Source organism: Aotus nancymaae, unplaced genomic scaffold (genome assembly GCF_030222135.1).
Source record: "Aotus nancymaae isolate 86718 unplaced genomic scaffold, 86718_ANA_hifiasm-v0.15.2.pri h1tg000108l, whole genome shotgun sequence".
Taxonomy (NCBI): Eukaryota; Metazoa; Chordata; class Mammalia; order Primates; family Aotidae; genus Aotus; species Aotus nancymaae.
The window spans coordinates 16,939,773-16,964,566 of NW_026988523.1; the positions used below are offsets into that span (position 1 = coordinate 16,939,773).

Genomic DNA, 24,794 nt, shown 5'->3' on the forward strand with positions numbered 1-24,794 from the left:
TAAATAGACTTGGATTTTCTTCAAGGTATTGATTTCAAAGACTTGTTATGAAAAATTAATGTAAAATAATGATTTTTAACATTGATTACATGTTTAAATGATACTGTTTGGATGTATTGAGTTAAATAAAATATATGATAAACACTAATTTCACCTGTTTCTTTTCACTTTTTTTTTTTTTTTTTTTTTTTTTTTTTTGAGACAGAGTTTCGCTCTTGATACCCAGGCTGGAGTGCAATGGCGCGATCTCGGCTCACCGCAACCTCCGCCTCCTGGGTTCAGGCAATTCTCCTGCCTCAGCCTCCTGAGTAGCTGGGATTACAGGCACGCGCCACCGTGCCCAGCTAATTTTTTTTTGTATTAGTAGAGACGGGGTTTCACCATGTTGACCAGGATGGTCTCGATCTCTTGACCTCGTGATCCACCCGCCTCGGCCTCCCAAAGTGCTGGGATTACAGGCTTGAGCCACCGCGCCCGGCCTCTTTTCACTTTTTAAAATGTGGCTACTGGAAAATTTTATATCACATTGTGACTCATTTCTCCTGGACAGTGCTGACTTAAAAGCTAAATAAGAGAATGAACAGGTGATCTTTTTCCCCAGCTTTTGACCTATTCTAAGAACAAAGGTTATAGAGGTTTTTTGTTTGTGGTTTTTGTCTATTGTGGTTTTTGAGACAAGGTTACAGTCTGTCACCCAGGCTGTAGTGCACTGGCAAGATCATAGCCCACTGCAACGTCAGCCTCCTAGACTCAGCAATCCTCCCTCTTCAGCTTCCCAAGTAGCTGAAACTACAGGAACATGCCACCATGCCTGGCTAATTTGTTTGTTTGCTTGTTTGTTTTCATTTTTTGTTTGTGGTAGAGATGAGGTCTTGCTTTGGTCTTGAACTCCTGGCCTAAAGCTGTCCTCCTACCTCTGCCTTCCAAAGTGCTGGGATTACAGACGTGAGTTTTAAGCCAGCAGCCTCTCTACCTGAAGTTCCCACACACACCACGTCAATGCAGGATCACTGGTAGTGTAGCCTAGAGTCATCAGCCTTGGGCTGAACAATTTCTAATGATGTGTTGCTACTTTGCATGATGTTCCTTTCCATTTCTGGACAATTCCAACTACCAGAAAGCCCTTCCTCTCATACTGGGGAGAAATTTGACTCGTTGTAATTTCAACTTCTAAGACTTTTTCTTCTAGTGTAATTAAAGTATCTAATCCTTGCCGTCTGTCTTTCTGTTTAATTCCATTTAAAAAGTGCAAGGTAGTATGTAAGGATCTATCAACAGCTCTCAGCCTCTTCCATCTTCACCAGTTCAAATCTATTCCTCCCAGGGCAAAAAGAAAAATCCCTCTTCTCTCTTATTTGACACATTCTCATTTGTCATTAGTTTTTTTTTTTTAATCAGAATATTCATTTTCCAAAATTCTGCAGATACAAGTTTGTGGAAGAAAGCAAGAATCATTATAAGATGAAAATATTCAGTAAGGAACTGACCTCTAAAAAGTTAGTCTGCGCTCAAACATTACTTTCAGTTCAACACCAGTGTCTAGGACACAACAGATTATCTTAAAGAGAGTAATTTAAATATCAAAGGATTGAGAAGCACTATGGGAAAATTGATGAAGCTCTTTAAAAAATGACTTTTATGATTGCATAGCAAAATTCATATGACGTGAATTATCTCATTATACTGTTAAAAATTTTGTCAGTAAAGGGTTTGGCAAAAAAAAAATGGCAGCACATTCGTGTGATAGACTGAAAAACATGGCCTTAATATATTTCATTACCTCTCATCAAAAGTTGGAGTCTTGGCTGGGCATGGCGGCTCACACCTGTAATCCCAACACTTTGGGAGGCCGAGGTGGCTGGATCACTTGAGGTCAGGAGTTTGAGACCAGCCTGGGCAATATGGTGAAAACCCGTCTCTCCCAAAAACACAAAAATTAGCCAGGCATGGTGGTGCACCCCTGTGATCCCAGCTACTCAGGAGGCTGAGGCAGAAGAATCTCTTGAACCCAGGAGGGGGAGGTTGCAGTGAGCTGAGATCACGCCACTGCACTCCAGCCTGGGCAACAGAGAGATACTCTGTCTCAAAAAAAAAAAAAAGTTGGAGTCCCCTGGTCACCCTTTGAATCTGGCCTGGTCTCCTGATTCGCTATGGCCGATAGAATGTGGTGGAAATGACAATGTGTAAGTCCAGAGCTTTGGCCTCAAGACCCCTCACAGCTTTCCCTTTTGGTCTCTCGGAATGCTCCTGCTATGGTCAAGGAAGCTTAAGCTATTCTATTGGATGGTGGGTGACTGCATGGAAAGAATGGTCCAGCTGAAAAATAGCACCAACATCCTAGACCTGTGAGTAAGGCCACCTGAGACCCCTCCAACCCCAGTTAAGCTGCCAGCTGGTTACAGTCACATGGTTCACCCACAATCATGAGAAATGAAAAAGTTGTTATTTTGCACCATTACATTTTGGGATGGTTGGGTTTGTAGTAGTAGATAACTTTGAGAACTTGATTCGTCTCTATGTTCATTCTAAGATTAGTGCACAAGTGAAATGAAAGCCGATGTTTTAATTTTTTTATAATCAACTTCCTTCTACTGTTATCTCTCTGACCTCTGTCCTGTATCACCCTCTCAGACACTCTAACCACATGGCCTCCTTTCTGTGCCTTGAACATGCCAAGGTCAGTCCTGCCTTCAGGACTTTATTCTAGCTTTTCCCTCTGCCTAGAATGTTCTTACTCTAGATATTCACTTTGCTAATTCCCTCACCTCCTACAAAGTCATTACACCCCACTAGGACATTACTAACCTATGCATTTATGTCTCAGACTTTAATTTTCATGCTTGATACTGTAAACAAAAAATAAAATTCTAAGGCCTCCCAACCATCTGAATGGACAGCCAGGGGTCTTAAAATTTAACCTGAGTGTCTGTTTCAAGCCATGATGAAAAGTGGGGGTCAAACATGCCTCATTATAGCTCTCTGGCATTAACTCAACACAGACTTTAAGTCTGATAGGAAACATTTTGCAACCTATTTTCTCTGAAGCCTGCTAGCTAAAAGCTTTATCTGCATAATAAAACTTTGGTCTCCACAACCTCTTATCCTAACCCAGACAGTCCTTTCTGTTGATCTCAGGTCTTACAGACAAACTCAACCAATTGTCAACCAGAAAATGTTTAAACTTACCTATAGCCTGGAAGTCCTGTCCCACCCCTTGCCACTTTGAGTTGTCCCGCCTTTCTGGACCAAACCAATGTATTTCTTAAATGTATTTGATTGACGTCTCATGCCTTCCTAAAATGTGTAAAAGCAAGCTGCGCCCCAGCCACCTTGGGCACATGTTCTCAAGACCTCCTGAGGGCTGTGTCACAGGCCACAGTCACTCATATTTGCCTCAGAATAAATCTCCAAATATTTCACAGAGTTTGGCTCTTTTTGTCTTCAATATTATTCTTTTCAAGTTTTGCCCCTGATTACTTTTCTTTAGTTAATTCAATAAATATTTGTTAGAAAATGTTAGTTGAATGAATCAAGGAATCAATGGAATCACTGGAATCAATGAACCAAGGAAGAGATAGGAATGTAAATTTTTCATCTTGGAAACTAAGGTGCTGCATTTCCTTGGATGCTACTACATTTTCTTTATCAATCCTGCATCCTTTACTTTTGAGAAGAAAAATCCCAAGTCATTATCCTGCCATTCCCTCCCTCTTACCACTCTTGATGCTTTTAAGTACTTTATGATACCTTGTAAGGCCTTTGCAGTGGTTTGAATAATGGCCCCCCAAAAGTTATGACCATGTCCTCACCCCTGTAACCTATAAATGTGATCTTACCTTGATAAAAGATCTTTGCAGAGTAATTAAGTTAAAGCTCTCAAGATGAGTTAATTCTGGATTATCTGGGTGAGGCTGAAAGATAATGACAAATTTTTTTAAAGGAAACGAAAGAGGAGAAGACATAGACGAGCAGGCCACACGAAGACTAAGGCAGAGATTGGATTTATGCAGCTACAGACAAGGAATGCCTTGTAGCCACCAGGACCTGGGGGAGGTGAGGAAGGATTTGCCCCTAGAGCATTCAGAGGGCGCACAGCCCTGCTCACACCTTGATTTTGGACTTTCTTTTGGACCAAGTAGCCATTATACTTCTTCTTGATATCCAGGTTCAATTGAAGGTATAAAATGTTAAGTTCTTCAGCTCAAAATAAAATCTCTACTCTGCCACTATCTTGGTAATTTAAGCAAATTGTTCTGTCTCTTTGGGTCCAAGGTTGCTCATCCCTAATATTAAAGTGGTAAATTAGATCAGAAGATCCCAAAACGACATCTTGAGAAATTCTGTTTTAAAGGACATGAATGGGTGTGTCCTATAACACGCCCCCGATCACAACCACCAGAGCCAGGGACGAGAGCGGATAAAGTTCTGTGTTCAACTAACTTTGGGAAATGCTGGTCCAGATCTATACTATATCACCCAGGTGTAGACACCTGACCCAAATTAGGTTTCAGAGAGTCTCTCTCGCAGGAATTTTGAATTGAGATTCAGAAATTATAGTTAGTCTTTCCTAGTTCCTAGAAATAAGGAAAAATAAACTTAGGGCCTATGGTGTGGTCAACAGTGCTTTCTATGCACAGAAAAGTAGAGAAAGCTATACTACAGATAGGTGAGAATGGAGCAGACGTGCGGAGAGAAAGAAATAGGAGATGAGACAGCCACAGACACAGTGGAAGATGGAGGAATTATTCCAGGTGGATTTGGGGTTCTTCAGTCTGCATGAGACACTTTATAAAATACACTTTCTTCTTTTTGCCTAAGCTAGTTTGAGTAAAGTTTTGCTACTTGCATCCAAAATAGCACTGACTGAGACAGGAAGATTAGCACTTGATAGCTAACGTCTTATTGGTGCATCTAAACTATAACAGAGAAAAGAACTGGAAAACAAACTCTAACTGAAGTCCTGGGATGGGTTAAAGGACCAAGCAGGTAATAGAGGAGAGGAAAGCAAACTTTGCATACTTCACAAGACTTTCATCATTCACAACACTAGTTTTGGTAGCAGGATATAAAATTTAGTGCATGATCCCTATTCTCAAGGATTTAACTACAGCGTTGCCAAGTCCAACAAATTTTTTCAAAAAATTTTTTTAATTTTAATTTTTTGAGATGGAGTCTTGCTATGTCACCCAGACTGGAGTGCAGTGGTGCAATCTTGGCTTATTGCAACCTCCACTTCCCCCATTCAGGTGATTCTCTTGCCTCAGCCTCCCAAGTAGCTGGGATTACAGGTGTGCTCCACCACGCCCAGTTAATTTTTGCATTTTTTTTTTTTTTTAAGTAGAATTGGGTTTTCATCACGTTGGCCAGGCTTTTTTCAAACTTCTGACCTCAAGTGATCTCTTGACCTTGTGATCCGCCTGCCTCAGCCTCCCAAAGTGCTGGGATTGCAGGTGTGAGCCACCACACTTTGCCTCTCCTTTTTAAAATAGATATTTCTTGATAGTAGCTGTGTATAGTTTATAAAAAGTCATCAGATATTTTGGTTGTTGGTTGTTTGTTTGAGACAGGGTCTCACTTTGTCGCCCAGAACAGAGTGCAATGGTAAGATCACAGCTCACTGCAGCCTCGACCTCCAGGTGATCCTCCTGTCTCAACCTCTCATGTAGTGAAGACTACAGGTGTGTGCCACCATGCCTGGCTAATTTTTGTATTTTTTGTAGATGTGGAGTTTCACAATGCTGCCCAGGCTGGTCTCGAACTCCTGGGCTCAAGCAATCTGCCCGCCTTGGCCTACCAAAATATTGTAAGCCACCAGGCCCCGCCAGGTTATCAGTTTTAATTAAGTGGAACAAAGTTGCTACTTCCATGAGAAATGTGTCTCCAATTTCTATGGGTTTACTAAACTTTAAAGGGTAATCATGAGGTTGTCTTGTTCATGATGTGTTTAAAATGCTTTGTGCTCCTGTGTTTAATCTCAACTCTTTAAGAGAATCTAGCAATTTTATCTCAGGTAATTTTTCCCTACGAAGAGAAAGATTCTATATGTGGTTTTGATCTAGAAACCACTATTGTGAAAAAAAAATCAAAAAGGACACGTTTATGCATCAAAGGATACTCCAGTGAAAAATTTAAAACTCAGTAGCCTTTTCAGACTTCAAATAACCATATGTTGTGTTTTTCACAGCGTGTCATATTGAGCTTTAATAAGTGTGATCTCTTTTGTATTTGTAATTACTTAAGGCATATGAAGCAAGTAGAAATGGGCTTAACTGAAGTTGTCTTTCATGTTAGACCTCTTGGAGGATTCCTCAGTAATACACAGCTGAACGTATAACCTGGGAGTTACTAACTTCCAACTGGGCAGTCTGTCACATCTCACCATGGTGCTTAGGTTCCCATGGTGGGGAGACGGTTCCCCACTCCCCCACCCCCCCCCAAAAAAAAACCAGCCAGGGCATCACCATAGGAATGCTGGTGAAGATTTGAGTCAAGGTTAGAACTTCAGAGAGTAGCAGAGTCCTTCAGAACAGTACTCATCAAATGGTTATTTTAGGGAGCCAATTTTAACTTGGCAAAAATTTCTGGTAATTTCTTCCTTTCCATTTATATATCACTCCTATTTATACATCACTGCTGAAGAGCCCAAGGATTAGAGTAAGTGCACCCAGAGAATCCCTTAGCCTATGGGATTCTAGGAACACAGAGGACCCTTTTACCAAATTTAAATGCAAATTTAAAATATTTTTAAGAACATGTTTTTCTGATTTTGATAGTAACACATCTTCACTGTGGAACATAAGGGCAAGGAGGAGAAACAGATGACAATCATAACTGTTTAAAATCTCACCACCCCAAGCAACTCTTACTATTCCAGTAAATAATCTTCTAGGCTTTCTTGCCTATGTATATATGTTTAATCTTCTTGTGACTATGTTTTTAAAGCCCAAAACCATAGCTAAGACTTTCCCATATTATTACAATTTGTAAACAATTATGTTTAAGGTTGCTATACCCAGATATATTGAAAATAAATTGCATAGCAGAGAGATTCAAATGGCTCTTCTTGCTGTTTTGAAATTCATCACAGCTGCAGCTGTGAGTTTGGAGATGTGTAGTTGAAGAAGACAGTTATCTTTCCTTTCCTTCCTTCCTGCAGTTTAGGAGACTCAGAATCTACTTCATTAGATGAGTGACACAGATTATATCTTGCTGGGGATGATGGCATTCACCTCCTACATGCACTAGTGGTGTAGAAATCAGGGCAAGGCACAAGCCACATTTTTCAATAATGGTCTAAACCATTGTATCCATAGTATAGTCGTAGCCTACATTGATAAGATTCTGGTCATAGGCATAATTTTCAATGACTATTCTATCAGTTCCAGTTTTTGGTTGCAGACAACACTCTTGACAATTTAAGCAATGAATTAAAAAATTTAAATTAATCCAAATGTGCTCATCTCATGGAGGGCCCAAGAACCAGGCTTGAAGAATCTGTACCACTGACTCTGGAGGCTCCTACTGCTGCTAGAACATTTCTTACTGCCACATTGAGACCTGGCTATCTATTTACTATGATCCACCACCCTCAGCAGAATACATTTTTCATAGACACCTCCTTCTTCTTATCAGACCGTTGAACTGAAATTTTGTAAGAGTGAGTCTGACTACCCATGCCCTACCTGCAGGGAGAGTGGAAAAGGAAGTTGATGACTTCTAATTTAGAAACAGGTAGACTTAGAAGGGGAGAAATTTCCCACATATAGGAAGGCTGTTTGTAAGCTGCCAGGCAGACAAAAAGTAAAACAAAGTCCAATGCAACTATGTAATGCTTTATTGTATAAATGTTTCATAATATATTTTAGGATTCCTTTATTATTGAAAATTTGGGCCATTAAAAAAATTTTTTTTTGGCCAGGTTATAAAGTATAATTTACTAGTAAGTAAAACTTACTCTTTTATGTAGTTTATTCATTTCAGTATATGGGTTTATTAGGTTGGTGCAAAAGTAATTGCAGTTTTTGCCATTAAAGGCCAATAGAGGCCATTACCTTTCATGGCAAAAACCACAGTTACTTTTGCACCAACCTAATATGAGCACTGGCATATATAATCATGGAGTAACCATCATAGTCAAGATACAGAACAGGTCCATCATCCCCCAAATTCTCTAACATAACCCCTTCTTAGTCAGTCCCTCCCCTATCCCTAGCTACTACCAACCAATGGTCTATTTTTTGTCCCTATAGTTTTTTTCTTTTTCAAAATGCTATGTAAAAGGAATAATACAGTATGTAGCCTTTTTGTCTGGCTTTTTTCACTCCTAATTGTTTTGAGATTCACCCATGTTATTGTACATGTCAGCAGAGCATTCCTTTTCATTGCTGAATAGTATTCCCTCACATGGATGTAACACAGTTTGTTTATCCGTTCATCAGAAGGACATTTGGCTTGTTTCTAGGTTTTGACAATTATAAAAACAACTATAGACATCTGCAGAAGATTTTGTGTGAACAAAAGTTTTCAGTTCTCTTCAGTAAACACCTAGTATTACTGGGTCATATGGTAAGGGTATGTTTAACTTTATCAGAAACTGCAAAATTGTTTTCCAAAGGGGCCATACCATTTTGCATCTCCACCAGCAATGTATGAAAGTTCCAGTTGCATTTTCACCGACACTCAATTTTGTTTTCATTTTAGCTCTGGTTGCATGTGTTAAAAATAATATTGATGCTAGCTGAGTGTGGTAGCTCATGCCTGTAATCCCAGGACTTTGGGAGGCTGAGGCAGACAGATCACTTGAGGTCATGAGTTGAAGACCAGCCCGGCCAACTTGGCAAAACCCTGTCTCTACTAAAAATACAGAAATTAGCTTGGTGTAATTGTGGGCACCTGTAATCCCAGCTACTTGGGAGGCTGAGGTAGGAGAATCACTTGAACCTGGGAGGCGGAGGTTGCAGTGAGCCAAGATTGTGCCACTGTACTCCAGCATGGGTGACAGCAAGACTTCAACTCAAAATAATAATAATAATAATAATAATAATAATAATAATAATATTATTGATGCTAATCCTTGACGAAATTCCAGGACCGAAAATAAAATTGTGGAATAAAACATGGGAACTCCAGTGAAAATCCATGCTTTTTTCCTGTTCTCCCTGTTGTGGTTTGAGCGTATCCTCCAAAAGTTCATGTGTTGGAAGCCTGGTCCTCAATGAGGCAGTGTGGGGAGTGGGGCCTAGTGGGAAGTGTTTGGGTCAGGGAGGCATATACCTCATGAATGGGTGAACACCCTCTCCTGAGAGTGAGTGAGTTCTCACTCCTGCAGGATTGGATTAGTTACCACAAATTCTTACAAAGCGAGGCTGCCTCTTGTGTTTGGTCTTGTTTTTCATACATGTGGGCTTCCCCTTCTACTTTTCCACCTGGCCATGAAGCAGCATGAGGCCCTCGCCAGATACAGTTACCCATCTTGGACTTCCCAACCTGCAGAACCATGAGCTAAATAAACTTCTTTTCTTTTTAAATTACTTGGTCTTTGATACTCTGTTTTAGAAACAGAAAATGGACTAAGAAATCCCCCAACACTCATAAAATCTCATCTCCTTGGGGACAGGAAGAAAATATGAATGAAGTAGGAGATAGTTGTTAGATGAGTTAGTAGTTGTTACCTGACCAATCCAAGAAAGTTCCACATAGGAGAAGGTCCTAAGGAAAGAGCTAGAAGATCCATCTTTTATCATATTTTTATGTACTAAGGTCTTTGAAATTTCGAAGGAAAGATATACTTGCATATGGAAGGGAGGAAATAAAGGCCACTTGGAAGTCCAAAAGTTAGTAATTATATATGCATTTCCTTCATTGAGTGTGTTAGGACTTTAGGTGTTCCTTCAATTTCTCTAGCTTCCAGATTTGCCCTTTGTATTGAATTTTCTCCTCTGGGTTGTGATTTGGCTGAGTTCCTGGATTCTGCATCATCCCTTATCTACTGCCCACCCCTCCTTGCAACTCTTAGTATCAAACTCACTAACTCCCCTGGCTTCAGATCTGCTAGTGTCAGCATTTTGACAATTGTTGACTTCAGACCCAGCCATATCTTCCAATTTTCACCCACTTTTGCCTGAATGCGTGGGACTTGACATTATTCATAACTTAGATGGAAACAGTGATGATGAGTAAATAAAATTTATGGATGACATAAAGCCAGGAGAATAACTAATGTTGGCAGAATTAGAATAGCAATTTCCATAGGCTGGAACAAAGAACTGAAGCTAACAACGTAAACTGTAGCTGAATGGAATTCCAAATTTAGTTTTAAAACTCAGCTGTACAAGCACAGAGTCGGAAGTCATGAGCTACCTCTGCTTCATATGGAAATGACATAAGGTTTAGGCAGATTGCATTTCATATGAGTCACTGGAGTGCTGCAGTAAGTGGGATTGCCAAAAAAATAAAGCAAACCCACAACCTTAATTTGGTCTGAAGTTACATTGGTAGACACAGAGTAGATTGATCAAAGCAAAGAGGATCCCACTTTACTCCACCAGTCAGACCACACTTAGAACATCAGACACGGTTTGGGGTAAGACACTCTGTAGCAGACAAAGACCAACTGGAGTGTGTTTTCCTTCACATCTCATTGCAATGTGGTTTATCTTACCAAGGTACTAATGACATTTTTGTAAGCCAATGGACACATTTCATGCCTTTTACCTGCTGAAATCTGAGAGACCACATGAGTAGAGCCCAGTTGTCCGAGTTGTGGCTAGGCTACACTAACATACAGCCAGCCAGCTCCCACACATGTTGAGAAAGCAAGCCAGGATCAGAAGAACTGCCTACCTGATGCTTGACCTGTAGTCTTCTGAGCTTACCATTTTGAGGTATTGAGTTTTGGAGTGGTTTTGTTTTGTAACAATGGCTATATGACATGCCGGGTTCCACTAGTTACTAGCTATGTCACCTTCAGGAAGTGGCTTAACTTCTCTGAGCCTCATTTTATTCATCTGTGCTTAAATGGCTATTACACATGTTCTCTTTTAATACTCATAATAATTCTGTGATGTGAGTGCCATTATTCTCATTCTACAAAGAAACAAATTCTTGTAAAGGTTACGTGATTAGCCCAAGGTAATACAGTGAGTTGACAGCCAGACAACTTTCTCATAAAGAATCTCAAAGTAAACCAACTTTGTAGGTAAGTTAATGAAGAATTCCAAAATGCAATTTGAAAAGTGGGAGAGGTTCATTTATATTAAGAGTATCTCCCTTAAGTTGAATAATTGAAATTTTCAGTGCAGAAAAGATAACTCAGAAGTCTGAATGTAGTGAAGGGCAAGGGCTGATTGTTTTGCCATTCTATTCCCAGTGCCTTGCCGAGTCTGCAGCACCTTAGTAGATGTCAATAAATATTATTTGATATTAATTAAAAATATTTATTGATGTCTACTAATGAATCCATGATTGAATCCAGACAAATGGTCCATGGAGAATACCATCTATTCTAACAACTGAATCAAAAATATAATGATTCAAAACTTGAAGCCCCCAAAGATGGAAACAGAAACACCTTCCTTTCTTCCTTCATATGATCTTTCTCACACCAGTGTGCACAAAAGCTGTTCCTCAAATGGTCCAGGCAGTAGCGCAGAATGAGGAGAGGCAGGGGAGGGGAAAGTTGAAGTCTCACCAGGAGAAGCCATCTCTTAGCTTCAAAATCACCTCGGTGTCTTGTAGGAATTCTTCCATGTTCCCACCCCACCTGTCTTGTTACTCCCTCACCCCAACTTGGAGTCGCTAACACAAAGAGAGCTCTCGCTACTATACATGTACACGGCTTTGTGTGGAGCCCAGAAGTAAAGAAACAATGGAATCACAGGTCTACAGCAGCATTCCTAGAGGACCCCGATTCCTAGAAAGAGTGTGTGGGGCTGCCATAGAGATCTTGGTAAAAATTTCCTTCAGGGTAGGCAGCAAGATTTTGGATGTTGGTTTGTGTCAGAGAAGAGATAAAGGAGGCAATAAATGAAGAGCAGGCTTAAGTTCAACAACCAAACTTAACATTTCTTGAGTAGACTGAGGAGCTGCCCTGCATTTGTGCTGCCACAACGCTTCCTCCTCTTGTTGCAGAACCATCATTTGCTTCTCAATCTTCTCAAATGGACTGAGCTCCCTAAACAGCAGGGTCCATATCTGTTTCTCTGTTCCCTGCCCATCCACAAGAGAGGAGCTTGCCGGAGGCAGATGCTGTCCATGAACTCTTGGGCATTTGCTTACATTTTGCAGACTTGAGTGCAATTCAAGGGTGACCTTCTCAACTTTTTGTGTTGGTTACATCATAGAGACCCTAAGAAAATCCAGTGGCAGCCACTGTCTTGAGAACTGGGAGGTGGTTCATAGTATTGATAGCTAGCTTGACTTGGGGGTAACTTGGCTCTGAAGCTCCCTCCCAGAGGTGTGGGTATGCACAAACACATGGTCAGTTTTCATCACTGAAATGGAACTCTCCCGGTAGGCTGAGGATAAATAGTTACTAGCTTCGCAGCCACTTATGGCATGCTGAGGGATCGTCGGCTACATATCCACTTGTCTCCTACATCTAGAATGGGTGATATTTATCTATTCTTTTTTTTTTTTTTTGAGACAGAGTCTTGTTCTGTTGCCCAGGCTGGAGTGCAGTGGCATGATCTCAGCCCACTACAACCTCCGCCTCCTAGGTTCAAGTGATTTTCATGTCTTGGGCTCCTGAGTACCTGTATTACGGGGCCTGCCACCGTATCTGGCTAATTTTTGTATTTTTAGTAGAGACGGGGTTTTGCCATTTGGTCAGGCTGGTCTTGAACTCCCGACCTCAGGTGATCTGCCCGTCTTGACCTCCCAAAGTACTGGGATTACAGGCATGAGCCACTGTGCTGGGCCCCTTCAACATGCATCGAACATTTGCTATTGAACTTTGTATTCCTCTGCTACGATTACAAAGATGAAAGACAGGGTACCTGTCCCAAAGGCATGGGCCAGGTAAATGCTGCAATAGAGGATGACTGGAAGTGGACAAGACAATTAGGGTGAGAGTTCAGAAAAGTGCGGCTGGCTTTGAGGGCAGAGTGGATTTGGCCTGACTCATCCTGACACTTACAGGAAAAGTGGGAATTGGCCAGATGGAGATGAGAGAGCCACATGTTTTTAGCAGAAGGAAGAATGTGGCAAAGATTCAGAGGTGTTCAAGCAGGGGCAGCTCCAAGTGTGGCTGAGGAGAGAATAGCTTTAGTTGACCCTCCCAAGACTCATCGGTCCTGTCCAAGTCACACCCAATAAACATATGACCTCAGAAAAAACTCTGCAAAACAGTTTCACATCAACTCCCTGTCCCTTAATTCCAGTCTGAATTTTGGCTCTAAGTGGAAAGTCTGAGGGGGCCACTCTGGAAGAGATTCTTGCATCCTGGACATTTGGTATGGAAGGGGGAGAAGGAATGATTAATTTTATGCCTCACCAAGTACCCCCCTCATTGGTAGACTTGATTTCTCCAGTGTTTGTTCCTCTCTCACCTGAAGCTATTGGTGTGAGTAGAGTTAAAGCTTAGATTATAGACAAGATGTAGGCCAGATGAGGAAGTAAATACTCATTTGGGGTTCTCCCTGGCCAGGTCCACCCTGAGAATCTGAGCTTGCTGATGTCAGGGATCATGTCTACTGTGTTCACTTGTTTCTTCACCACCCACTGGAGTCCCTGCTTATAATAGGGGCCAAGTCATTATTTTTTGGATGAATAAATCCACAGATAAATAAGCAACTGTGGACATGGCAAATAAATATTGCTTTATATATAATTACAGAAAGAATGAATGTTTTGCTAAATGTCACCCACTGGAAATAAATTTAGGTTTGAACAGCAGTTCAATTACATCAAGAGCAATTGCCCACTGCTGTTTGATGGATGTGACCCAATTCCTGGAGAAATAAGCACATGCATTACCAAAGCATAACTATACCTGTCATTAAGTAGCTTCCCTGCAGATTCCTTCCTGACAACAGAAAAGTAAAAGTTCCATAATACAGTAAGAGTGACTCACCTTTTCATTTCAGAGGGCTGTTCCTCCCAACTCAAGTGTGACATCTGCTTAAAAGATGAAACCAGCCTCATTTCAAATGAATGACATCTGGACAGCTTTTCAAGGATGAACATTTTATTGGAATATAGGCACTTGGCAGAGTAAATACATGGTTACAAAGTGTTTTAAGTTTACTTGCTTTATATAGTGACCAGAAAAGTCAATCCACAGTGTAGATTTTTTTTTCTTGATGTTGCGACTTTACAAGGCAAAGTCTCAAATCCATCTCTTTACGGTAAAGTGTGAAGACACATGTTGCACTGAGTGGAACTGTCATTATTGTCAATGACGTCCTTCCCTTCCCCACATCAAAATTGCTATGGATCACTTATCACTTAACCTTATTATGATGAAGAAAAATCACTTTTGTCTTGGAGAATTGTGAAACCTTTTGAAATCACTAGCTCTGATATAGAAGACTACGAAACCAGACTTGAGAATTTTTATAATAAAATATGTAAGGCCAGAAAGCTTTTGGACAAATTGTAATCTACCCTTGTAGTCTCCAAAATCTTTTAATTTTTTTTAAGAGAGTTTACTGTGTGTAATGCAAGGCACTACTCTCTCTCTGCTCAAAGCTACAAGGGAAAAAATGACAAGCCCAAATTTTTTCAAGGAAAATATCTTTTCCTTATGAAAGGTCAGTAGTAAAAGAACTAGTTTAAAGTCATGGAGTTTTTGCCAAAAACCATGTCTCGAGGTTTTATGCATTTCTAATGGCTTTGCCCATAGAAGAGATCCCCAGAGCGGCGCACAGAGGCTTTTCATGCTGCTCATTTAGATCAGAATAACCTTGCTCCAATCTGGAAACCACTGAAACAACACATACAAGTCTGTATGAAAAGCAAAATAAACTCATGGTGATATGAAGTTATTCCACTCAACATGTTAAAATGAATACAGAGCATTTTAAATGTACTCTAGCTTCCTGTTCCATCTTCAAGTGAAACAATCATCCTGCTTATTCTAGAAAACTTGTCTTTTTTTTGTGAGACAGGGTCTCATTTTATTGGCCAGGCTGGAGTGCAGTGGTACAATCATAGCTCACTGCAGCCTTAACCTCCCTGGCTCAAGCAATCCTCCTGCCTTAACCTCCCCAGTAGCTAAGCCTGCAGGCACGTATCATTATTATTTTCTGTAAGGATGGGATATTGCTATGTTGCCCAGCCTTTTCTCAAACTCCTAGGCTCAAGTGATCCTCCCACCTCAGCCTCCCAAAGTGCTGGGATTATAGTATAAGCTACTGCATCCAGCCCAAGAACTTCCCTTTAGTGAAATAGGTATAGAAAATTCTTTGACTATACTCTGGAGTACATCCTGACAAATAGTGCCCAGTTCTCCCTGACCTACATAACGGATAGTTAGGGCACTAATGTTCATCCATCCATGCAGTGAAATGTACTGTCTTTTAGGCTTGAGAAAATCTCTTAGCTTTCCAGGGAGTGCAAGAAGCCCTGCATTGAGCAAAGCAAGGAAGCTAGGAAGCTCTGGTGTGAGGTCAGCCTGGGCTGGGGACTGTCCCAGGGAGTCGGGCAGTCTTTGTGGGGCTAGGCACTGCTCTTTTGGCTTCCTGCCTTCCTAGGCAGTGCATCTGGCTATCTGCCCCTTGGACTTTGGACTTTACTAAGAGAAGACTCAACAAGGGCAGAAAGCCCAATTCAAAACATCTCTCTGCCTGCCAGCAGGCCCCAAATAGCCCCAGCACAGCAGTGTGCTGGGTGTCCAGTTCCCACATTTCCTGCACAGCCTGACGCATGCTAGGTCCTATACGGGGCACCAGGGATACTACAGTGACTCAAAGAGGCAGGAAGCCATTATTCAAGGCTGTGGGTTTCTAACAGGAAGCAGAGACTATGACTAAACCCTAGTTTCTGTTTTTGAAGAGAGGAGCCTCTTGGAGAGACAGGAAGTAAACCTCATTTCAACATACCATGCTAAATGCCAGGATATAAGTGAGCACTGGGGAAAGCAGGGACCGAGGGCGAAGTGGCCTTTACCTTCTTTCCTATGGTGGGATCCCTCAAAGACATGAGGATCTAAACACTCCAAGAAAAGCTGCAACAATTAAATATTATTATTCATTCTTTATGACCTAGAAATTCTTCATTGGAGGGCTGAAGAGGGTGATATTTCAATTTCTGGTTAAATGATTGAACTGCTCTAAAGAACTGAGATGAGGGCCAGGTGCGGTGGCTCACACCTGTAATCCCAGCACTTTGGGAGGCCGAGGTGGGCGAATCACAAGGTTGGCGAGTCATGAGGTCAGGAGTTTGAGACTAGCCTGGCCAACACGGTGAAACCCCGTCTCTACTAAAAATACAAAAAATTAGCTGGGCATGGTGATGGGCACCTGTAATCCAAGCTACTCGGGAGGCTGAGGCAGGAGAATCACTTGAACCCGGGAGGCAGAGGTGGCAGTGAGCTGGGATTGCGCCATTGCACTCCAGCCTGGGGGACAGTGCAAGACCCCTTCTCAAAAAAAAAAAAAGGAACAGATATGAATTTACTTGATGATCTAAACAAGCTCTCAACAAATATGTTGAGGCTGGGCGTCGTGGCTCACGCCTGTAATCTCAGCACTTTGGGAGGCCAAGGCAGGCGGATCACCTGAGGTCAGGAGTTCAAGGCCAGCCTGGGCAACATGGTGAAACCCTGTCTTTAAAAAAAAAAAAAAAAAAAAGTTGAAATCTGATATTAAAATCTGGGAGGGGCCAGATAGCTCACGCCTGTAATCCCAGCATTTTGGGAGGCCGAGGTGGGCGGATCACTTGAACAGGAGTTTGAGACCAGCCTGGCCAACATGGTGAAAACTCATCTCTACCAAAAATACAAAAATTAGCTGGGAGTGGTGCCGCACACCTGTAATTCCAGCTACTCGGGAGGCTGAGACAGGAGAATCTCTCAAACCCAGGAGGCAGAGGTTGCGGTGAGCTGAGATCACACCACTGCACTCCAGCTTTGGCAACAGAGTGAGACTCCATCTCAAAAAAAAAAAAAAACTGGGGGAGGAAAACCAAGATGTAATACCAGGGACTGAAGTTTTTAGGAAACGAGCTGGTATTTTTCTGAAGGAGAAAAGAACAACTCCTTTTAATCTCTTGGAAGTAAGTCTCTTCCATTTTCAACATTAATGGTAATAGAAGATGTGTTTTGTCTATTTCCATTAAAATGTAAGTTCTAGGAGGAAGGAACAAAGTTCTTTTTCACCATGGTATCCCCAGTGCTTGGTATATAACAGAGACTCAATTAGCTTGCTGAATGACCAAATAAATGATTTCCGCTTTTGGTAACATCTTTGGAACTTGAGGGCTTATACCTTGGCTCTTGTCTTTATTCATTTGTTCATTCATTCATTCATTTTTGTGCCCTTCTGGGAATGAACCAGGACCGTTTGAATGGAAAGAGAGGAAAAAAAAGCTGTCATAGTTTGAAAATTGGCATATGTTTTCTTCTATATTAAATCCCCTTGGACCTTTTAATTCATGCTAGAACAAGCACCTTATCTTTTCTTTTTTTATTACTAAGCCCAACACCATGCGTGGCATGCAGTAACTGTTCAAATAATGTTTGTTTAATTGATAGGCTTTAAGCTCGATAATTTAGCTAAGCCCTTTGCACAGTCTAAGCCTAATTTGGAATGCTTACAGGCTTACCCAGGCTAATAAAATTTTCTCGCCTCACCTGAATTTCCTGAAAATGTGATTTATTAATAAGAATCATCAAGATTAATTAATAAGAAATCGATAGCAGCATGAGGAACAGGCCCAGACCGTCCCGCAGACCATCACACCTTCCTCCCTCCATTTCCGCTCAGCTTCTCTTGATTCTGTTGGGCATGATTGGCTCTGTGGGGCTCCACCCAGCAGGGGTGGCTGTTCATGACCTACCCTTTCTTGCAGCCTGACTGTGGACAAACGTTGAGTCCTTAAGAGATGGTGAAGCAGGCATAGTAGACAGTAAAGCTAGACTTAGAGTATACATTTGCATTCTCAAACAAAATTAAAAAGCTTTAAAGTGCATAAGAAGATTGCTCCACTGAAAAGTGCAGAGTATATTCAAAACTGTGAACCTACTATTTTCTCGGTCTTCCCTGCAATACTGTTCCCTTCTCAGACATCCTGAGCTCTGTCTTGCCCAAGTACACCATCGCCTCTGTAATTCTTATTAAAATACTAAAGCAAAAATTCATGGTAGAACAATTTAGTTCCACAGAGGTTTGCCTCAGTTGCTCATGCCCTGTGTGCATTTCTTCTGGTTTTATTATTCAAATGAAGAAAATACTTAAACATTTTTTGGTAACAGCTCACATGCAACCCCCTAAGAATACCCCTGTAACCCTTTGGCTTTGTTCAGAGAAAGACTTTAGCCAAATGGTCCCTTTTACTCCTCTGAGGGCAGCTCTGGGGAACTCTCCTGGCCATCTTCTCTCTCCGTCACATCATCTTTGTGTGACAGCAGGACACCTGTGTTGGGAGCATCCTCCACCACCCACTGGCACTCATGAACTCGGGCTACCTTCATCTGCTCTGCATTCACACTGGCTGGGGCCTGGGCCATGCTGCTTTGCCCTCCCACCTCTTCTTGTTCCTCAGAAACCTGGCTCTCACTGAGGCAGACGGGGTCAGAAGCTAAAGTGCAGCCCTCTTGCTGCAAATCCTCCCCTTCCTCGGTGCCCCTGCCCCCTCCTCCATCATGGGCAGCAAGTGTGCAGGCCTCTCCTGGGAGCGCCCCCTCCACGGGCTCTGGGGGCTCCTCGGTGAACCCTCTACTGGCTGGCTGAGAGGAAGGGCTGCCTACCTCTGGAAATCCCTCCAACTCCTCCCCACGGGCCTCGGGAAGGGGAGCTTGGGCCTCCCTGCCACTAACTTCACATTCTTCACAGTTGTCCAGATGGGTAGCAGCTGCCTGACTGGCCTCTTTTTCCTCTTCTTCATTCTCTTGGGGAACAAGGCTCTCCCCATTTGTATCTTTTTCTATCGCTGGAGCAGAATCCACTGGTACTTCCACGGACACCGTCAGCAACTTTCTGAGCTCCTTCAAGGAACCTGAGGCAGCGATAGGTTCTGGCTCTTCCTGGACGGGTTCTTCATCCTCAAGGGTCCCTCCATACTCCAGCTCTGATGAGCGTGCGCCCGGGAGTCCTGCCGTTTCCTCTGCTGCCACAGGATTCACCACAGGCTCATCCACTCTTGAAATAATCACCTGCTCAGTCCCACCTGGGGGTGGGCTGGGCCCAGGGTGAGAAAGGCTTTCTCCTTTAGCCAATGAGCTAGGGACCTCAGGCTGCTTCTCTTCCTCTGACTCTTGGAATACTTCGTTACTGAGGGTCTCACTACCCAGAACCCCTGGCAGAATGGCAGAAGCTCTCCTGGCAGGGCTGGCCTGGTTTGACCCTGTGAGGGGCTTTAGATCTGTTAAGCTGGACACACTTTCACTGGGCAAGGCCATGTTGTCTTCAAATAAGTTGTGTTTCTTCAGGATAGCAGCTTCCTTTATCACTGAGTGATAGCAGAAAACAAACATGACATTAACACTCTCCCTTGGTCACCTGGATTTTCTGATTATATTGAGAAGCCAAAGTCCCCTCTCAGCCTCTCTGGCTATACAAATTTCTCCATTTCAAGACCCAGCTTACATCAGGGAGACTTCCGTGATGACCGAAGACTGTAAACTGTTGTTGTTTTTTTTTTTTTTTGAGATAGAGTCTCGCTCAGCCGCCCAGGCTGGAGTACAATGGCGCATTCTCGGCTCACTGCAACCTCTGCCTCTCAGGTTCAAGAGATTCTCCAGCCTCAGCCTTCAGGGTAGCAGGGATGACAGGTGCGTGCCACCACATCTGGCTAATTTTTTTGTATTTTTAATAGAGATGTGGTTTTACCATGTTGGCCAGGCTGGTCTCAAACTCCTGACCTCAGGTGATCCGCCCACCTTTGGCCTCCCAAAGTCCTGGGAATACAGGCGTGAGCCATAGCGCCCAGCCTCAAAGACTGTAAACTCTTTCCAAACTCTGAGACTCTGTAGCATTCATTCATTCACTTATTTAAACAGCGAACATTTGCAGGGCATCTAACATGGGACAGGCCCTGGGAATCCAGAGATGAATAAATTGTAGCCTCTGTTTTCAAGACACATGGGGTCTACAATAATATCACTTGTGTCCCTCAGGGAGGCCCCAGCACATTTTATTAGCTGCTAATATGGGTGGTTCCAGTTTGTCCACCCGGACCGAAATCCTCTAGGGCAGGGGCAGGCCTTACACTTCTCTGCTTTACCTTGCAGTGCAGCCTGAATGTGTAGTAGGCACTTGGTACCGCACATGCAGAGGAGACGGCCAAAATGAAGACGCGTGTGCAGCTAGCTCAGGTTCAAAGGCCTCGAGAGAGGCAAATCCAATAACAACAACAGGTGACATTTTTGACCACAGGCCTCCTATTTATGGCTGTGCAGGGGCCGTAGTGCCCAACAATATCACATCCCAGGGTGCCATTCATATCAAAGGCAGTACAGATTTGTGTATTCAGCATAATTTTTCAGCAGTTAGCTGTAGAGTTTCCTTCTCCAACAAAATCAATATATTGTGACAATTTCCTAACAGAGAGCAATAAAGTGGAGGAAAGGAGTCCTTTTCTAGTTCACCCAGAGGCGCCCATGGTGGACTGGCAGTAGCCTTGACCGAGCCCTTCCTTTGTGCAGACACTGTGCTGACACCTTCTATTCCTGGTCTCATCGGATCCCCTGGAATTAGCTACTGGGGCCTGGGGCTTGTGCTTGGCCAGTTTTCAATGAGGAAGGTCTTTTGTGATATGCAGACCTTCCCAAAGGAGACCAGATATGTTTCTGGCCCATGGTTTGATGGTAGCCCTCTCCAACATTTGTTTGTTTGTTTGACCGAGTCTCTCTGTCACCCAGGCTGGAGTGCAGTGGCACCATCTCAGCTCACTGCAACCTCTGCCTCCTGGATTCAAGCGATTTTCCTACCTCAGTCTCTGGAGTAGCTGGGATTACAGGCATGTATCACCATACCCAGCTAATTTTTAAATATTTTTAGTAGAGACGAGGTTTCACTATGTTGGCCAGGCTGGTCTAAAACTCCTGACCTCAAGTGATCTGTCTGCCTCGACCTCCCAAAGTGCTGGGATTATAGGCGTGAGCCACCATACCTGGACCCCTCCAGCATATTTTTAACAAAGTTTTCCTATCCACAATCCAATCCCAGGCAAGGCGTGATTCCTGAGGATACTGGGTGCCAGAGTCCTACCAAGACTTGCACGGCACTGCATCATCATCCTGCGCCTTCTTCTGTCTGGTTGAGTGCAGGCTGGGAATGTGCTGAGAGAGCCACAAATAAGCCTTGCTGCTGGAATCGCCTCTCTCAGCTTTCATGGGTGGGAAGCAGGGGCAGTTAGAAGCCTGTGCCTAAGAAGAGCCCTTTTTCCTTTGTTCTGTCTGGAACAGCAAGAGGAAGACAGCTCTTCATGAGAGACTCGAGCTTTAATCTCACTAAGCCTCAACTTTCTCATCGGTAAAATGAAACTTAAAATTCCCATCTCACAGTGTTCATATTTCTGTATTAAAAAGGGAAAATAATATCTAAAGAACTAGCTTAGTAAGTGCTTAATCGTAACGCTCAATCGAGATTAGTATCCTTCCTTCTTTCCTTCTGTCTCCTCATTGTCTCCCCACCTCACCAACGTCCATTTCCTCTTCTCTTTTCCTCCCTGACTGGCCTTACAGAGTCCCATTTCAGGGGTGCTCCCCTCTATGGAGAGTCCCTGCAGCACCAGGTAGCCTTCCTTACCTTTCAGAGTTTCATCAAGCAGGATCTGATGTAAAATCTCCTCATAGACATTTTCAACGTGGATCATATTGGTATGATCTGCAAAGATGAACTGCTCATATTTCTGAAGCTCCTGGAGAGGAAGAGGTAAGAAGATAAAGATGAAAAGACATGAGATGCCTGTTCTCAGAGGAGACACAGAAAGGACAATTCCCACTTATGATTCCCTTCTTGGAGGGTGTGGGAGGAGAACAACGTTGGCTCGTGGGCAAATTACTCAATTCATCAGTATTTTATTGGGTTCCCTTCAATTCGATTCAGTGTCTAGGCACCATGCATAACCTCGACACATCTCCTATCACTGTCAATGATAAGGTGTGGAACTCACTCAGCCTCTGGTGCTATCCTTATACTGGCCATGCATATTATGCTTTTCATGAGGGAAGACAGCATGGATTTTTTATTATCTCAAGGCCTCATTAGTAGGTTTGGAGCCTCCTTTTTTTCCCTGATCACCAAGATGTTTCCTTCTTCCTTTTTTTAAAATGCCAACAGCTCTTTACCAAGGTATGTTATAGATAGTAAAATGTACAGATAAGTACAGCTCAGTGGTTTTAAATATGTAAATATACTTATGTAACCATAACCCGGATCAAGAAGGAGAACATTTCCATCACCCCCAAAGGTCCCCCACACCCCTTTCCAGTCTGCAGCCCCCAAGATATGAGCACTGATCTTATACCTATCGTGGTAGATTTATTTTTGCTTGTTCTTGAACTTTATAGAAATGAAATTGTAATTATCTTGCATTTGTTTTTGAGATTCATCCATGTTGCTACATCTATCAGTAGCTAGTTTCTTTTTATTGTTAAGTAGTATTCATTATATGGATAGACAAAAATTGTTCATCCACACTCATGTTGATGAAAATTAAGAAATTTTTTTGATTTTCAACCATAAATATAATTGCTGTGAACATTCTTGTACTTTTTTTGTGGATTTAAGGGCTTGTTTATGTTGGGCATACACCTAAAAATGAAGTTGTTGGGTCACAGGGTAGATATATGCTTAACTTTATCAGAATGGAGCCACTTTAGGAGTTGGGAGAATCTCTAGTCAAGCACTCTTCAGAAACATTCTCCCTTCCCCGACACTCACTGATTCCTTCTAGGATAGCCCAGGCATGGTGTATCCCTTAACCCTCCCTCCTTTCCATGGGCTTCCACATGGCTTGCCTTTTATCAGCATGAGGACAGGGCAGGGATCAAAATGTACCAAATCATATATCCCAGTGATTAACTCAGTAATCCTGGCGCCTCACAGTGCTGGGGGAAGGCTTCCCACATGTGACTCTTAGAGAATCAGAGACTTAGCCATGGGATTTGTGGTCCCCTGCCTGGAAGGACAGGATTTACAGCAGGTGATCAGAAGTACCACCTCAGAAAACTCCCAGTGCTAGGACTTTGGGGCACTGTAGTCCAGATCACCGTGGGTAATAATGAATTCCTTTATATCCAACCAAGAAGAAAGGCAAAGGATTAGAGAGACATGAGCTTCAGTGATTCCCTAGAGGTTCTAGAGGCAGGACCTTTGCACAGATTTGGAAAGAGCATTGCCCAGGAGACTGGACACTGCCCTGGACTAGCTATGGGATCTTGGTGAGCCACATCACTGATCAGTGCCTCTGTGTCTTCCTCTACTAAATGAGAGGCACAGACTCATGCCTGCAACACCCTTTCATCCTTCCCACATGGTCTCCCATTCCTGTTCCCCTGATTGTCATTCATCCCTCAGGACTGGGTGAAAGCATGACTCTGGAAGTCCTTCCTGGCTGCATAAGCAGAGTTTGGCATTTTCCTTGGAGCTCTTCCCCATGAGGCAACTGCTGTGTTCCTCACATGGCATCCTGTTTGTCTGTCTCCTGCTCTCCACCGTGAACTCCAGGACTGCAGGGATGCTGGACTGGCACAATGCCTGGATCACATGTGATGCAAATCTAATACATACTTGCTGACTAAATAAGCAATAGACCTTTAAAATTTCAACCAGCTAAATAATTCCATGGGAAGGAGTACTTTCTACGGACATTTATACTGTTGTGAAGTGACCAACTCTACAAAACAGGTCTTCTATATTGAATTGATTGAACAGGGCCATAGGTTTAGTTCCTTGGGCCAATTAAACTGGTATCCCTGAAGGTAGGTGTTGGGGAGTCAGAATCATGTTTTCACAGTTCCCCAGACAATTCTAATACATAGCTAGGGATGAGGTTGAGTACCACAGATCTAGGAAGCTGCTGCTTATAGAACCAAGGGAAATGTACTTTAGTAAAATAAAGACTCCTTCTATGAAGCAGATAATCCCCTCATTCATCTATTCTGTAAATCTAGATTTTTAAAAAGCTCATGATGCCGATATACAGCCTCCATTACCAAAAACTCTGCGTCACAAGCTCTTTTGAAATCAATGCCTCCTGATTAAAAAATTACAAGAGCCTCTTACAGATTGGGCACAGCACACCCTGCTGATGTTTGGAAAGACGGGAGCAGATGAGAAGAACTCTCCTTACCTTTCTCCTGAGAGGAGGTGGCTCTGAGGCCCCCAAACTGCTTTTGGGATTGAAATAAAAATCCTAAGCAGAACATCTGTGTGCAAACCCATCTAGCAGTGGACACCATCATCATTTGGGCTGCTGAACTGTTCTCCCATGTAAGGCCAAGGGTCAATCCCTTGGCTTAATCAAATCCTTTCCTATTAAAGAAATATGCCCCAGAAATAAATGCCAAATACATCTAGTATGCTGATGATGATCTGAAGAAAAACAGCATTTACAGACTATGAAGATGACCAAAGAAATGTCTGGAGTAAAATAACTCAGGCAAAGGATTTTAATGTTCCAGTGCTAGG

General features: G+C 42.7%; 1 protein-coding gene across 1 annotated transcript in view; it reads right to left on the reverse strand.

Moving 5' to 3' along the window:
- Positions 1–14,167: 14,167 nt before the first annotated feature.
- NIBAN1 (niban apoptosis regulator 1) overlaps positions 14,168–24,794 on the reverse strand; it is a 166,423-nt gene continuing 155,796 nt past the window's right edge. The window contains exons 13-14 of the mRNA XM_012444626.2: positions 21,909–22,020; positions 14,168–19,608 (exon numbers count right to left, since the gene is read on the reverse strand). Coding sequence (XP_012300049.2) covers positions 18,491–19,608; positions 21,909–22,020 — 1,230 coding nt within the window. The 3' untranslated portion in view covers positions 14,168–18,490. The remainder of the gene's footprint in view (positions 19,609–21,908; positions 22,021–24,794) is intronic.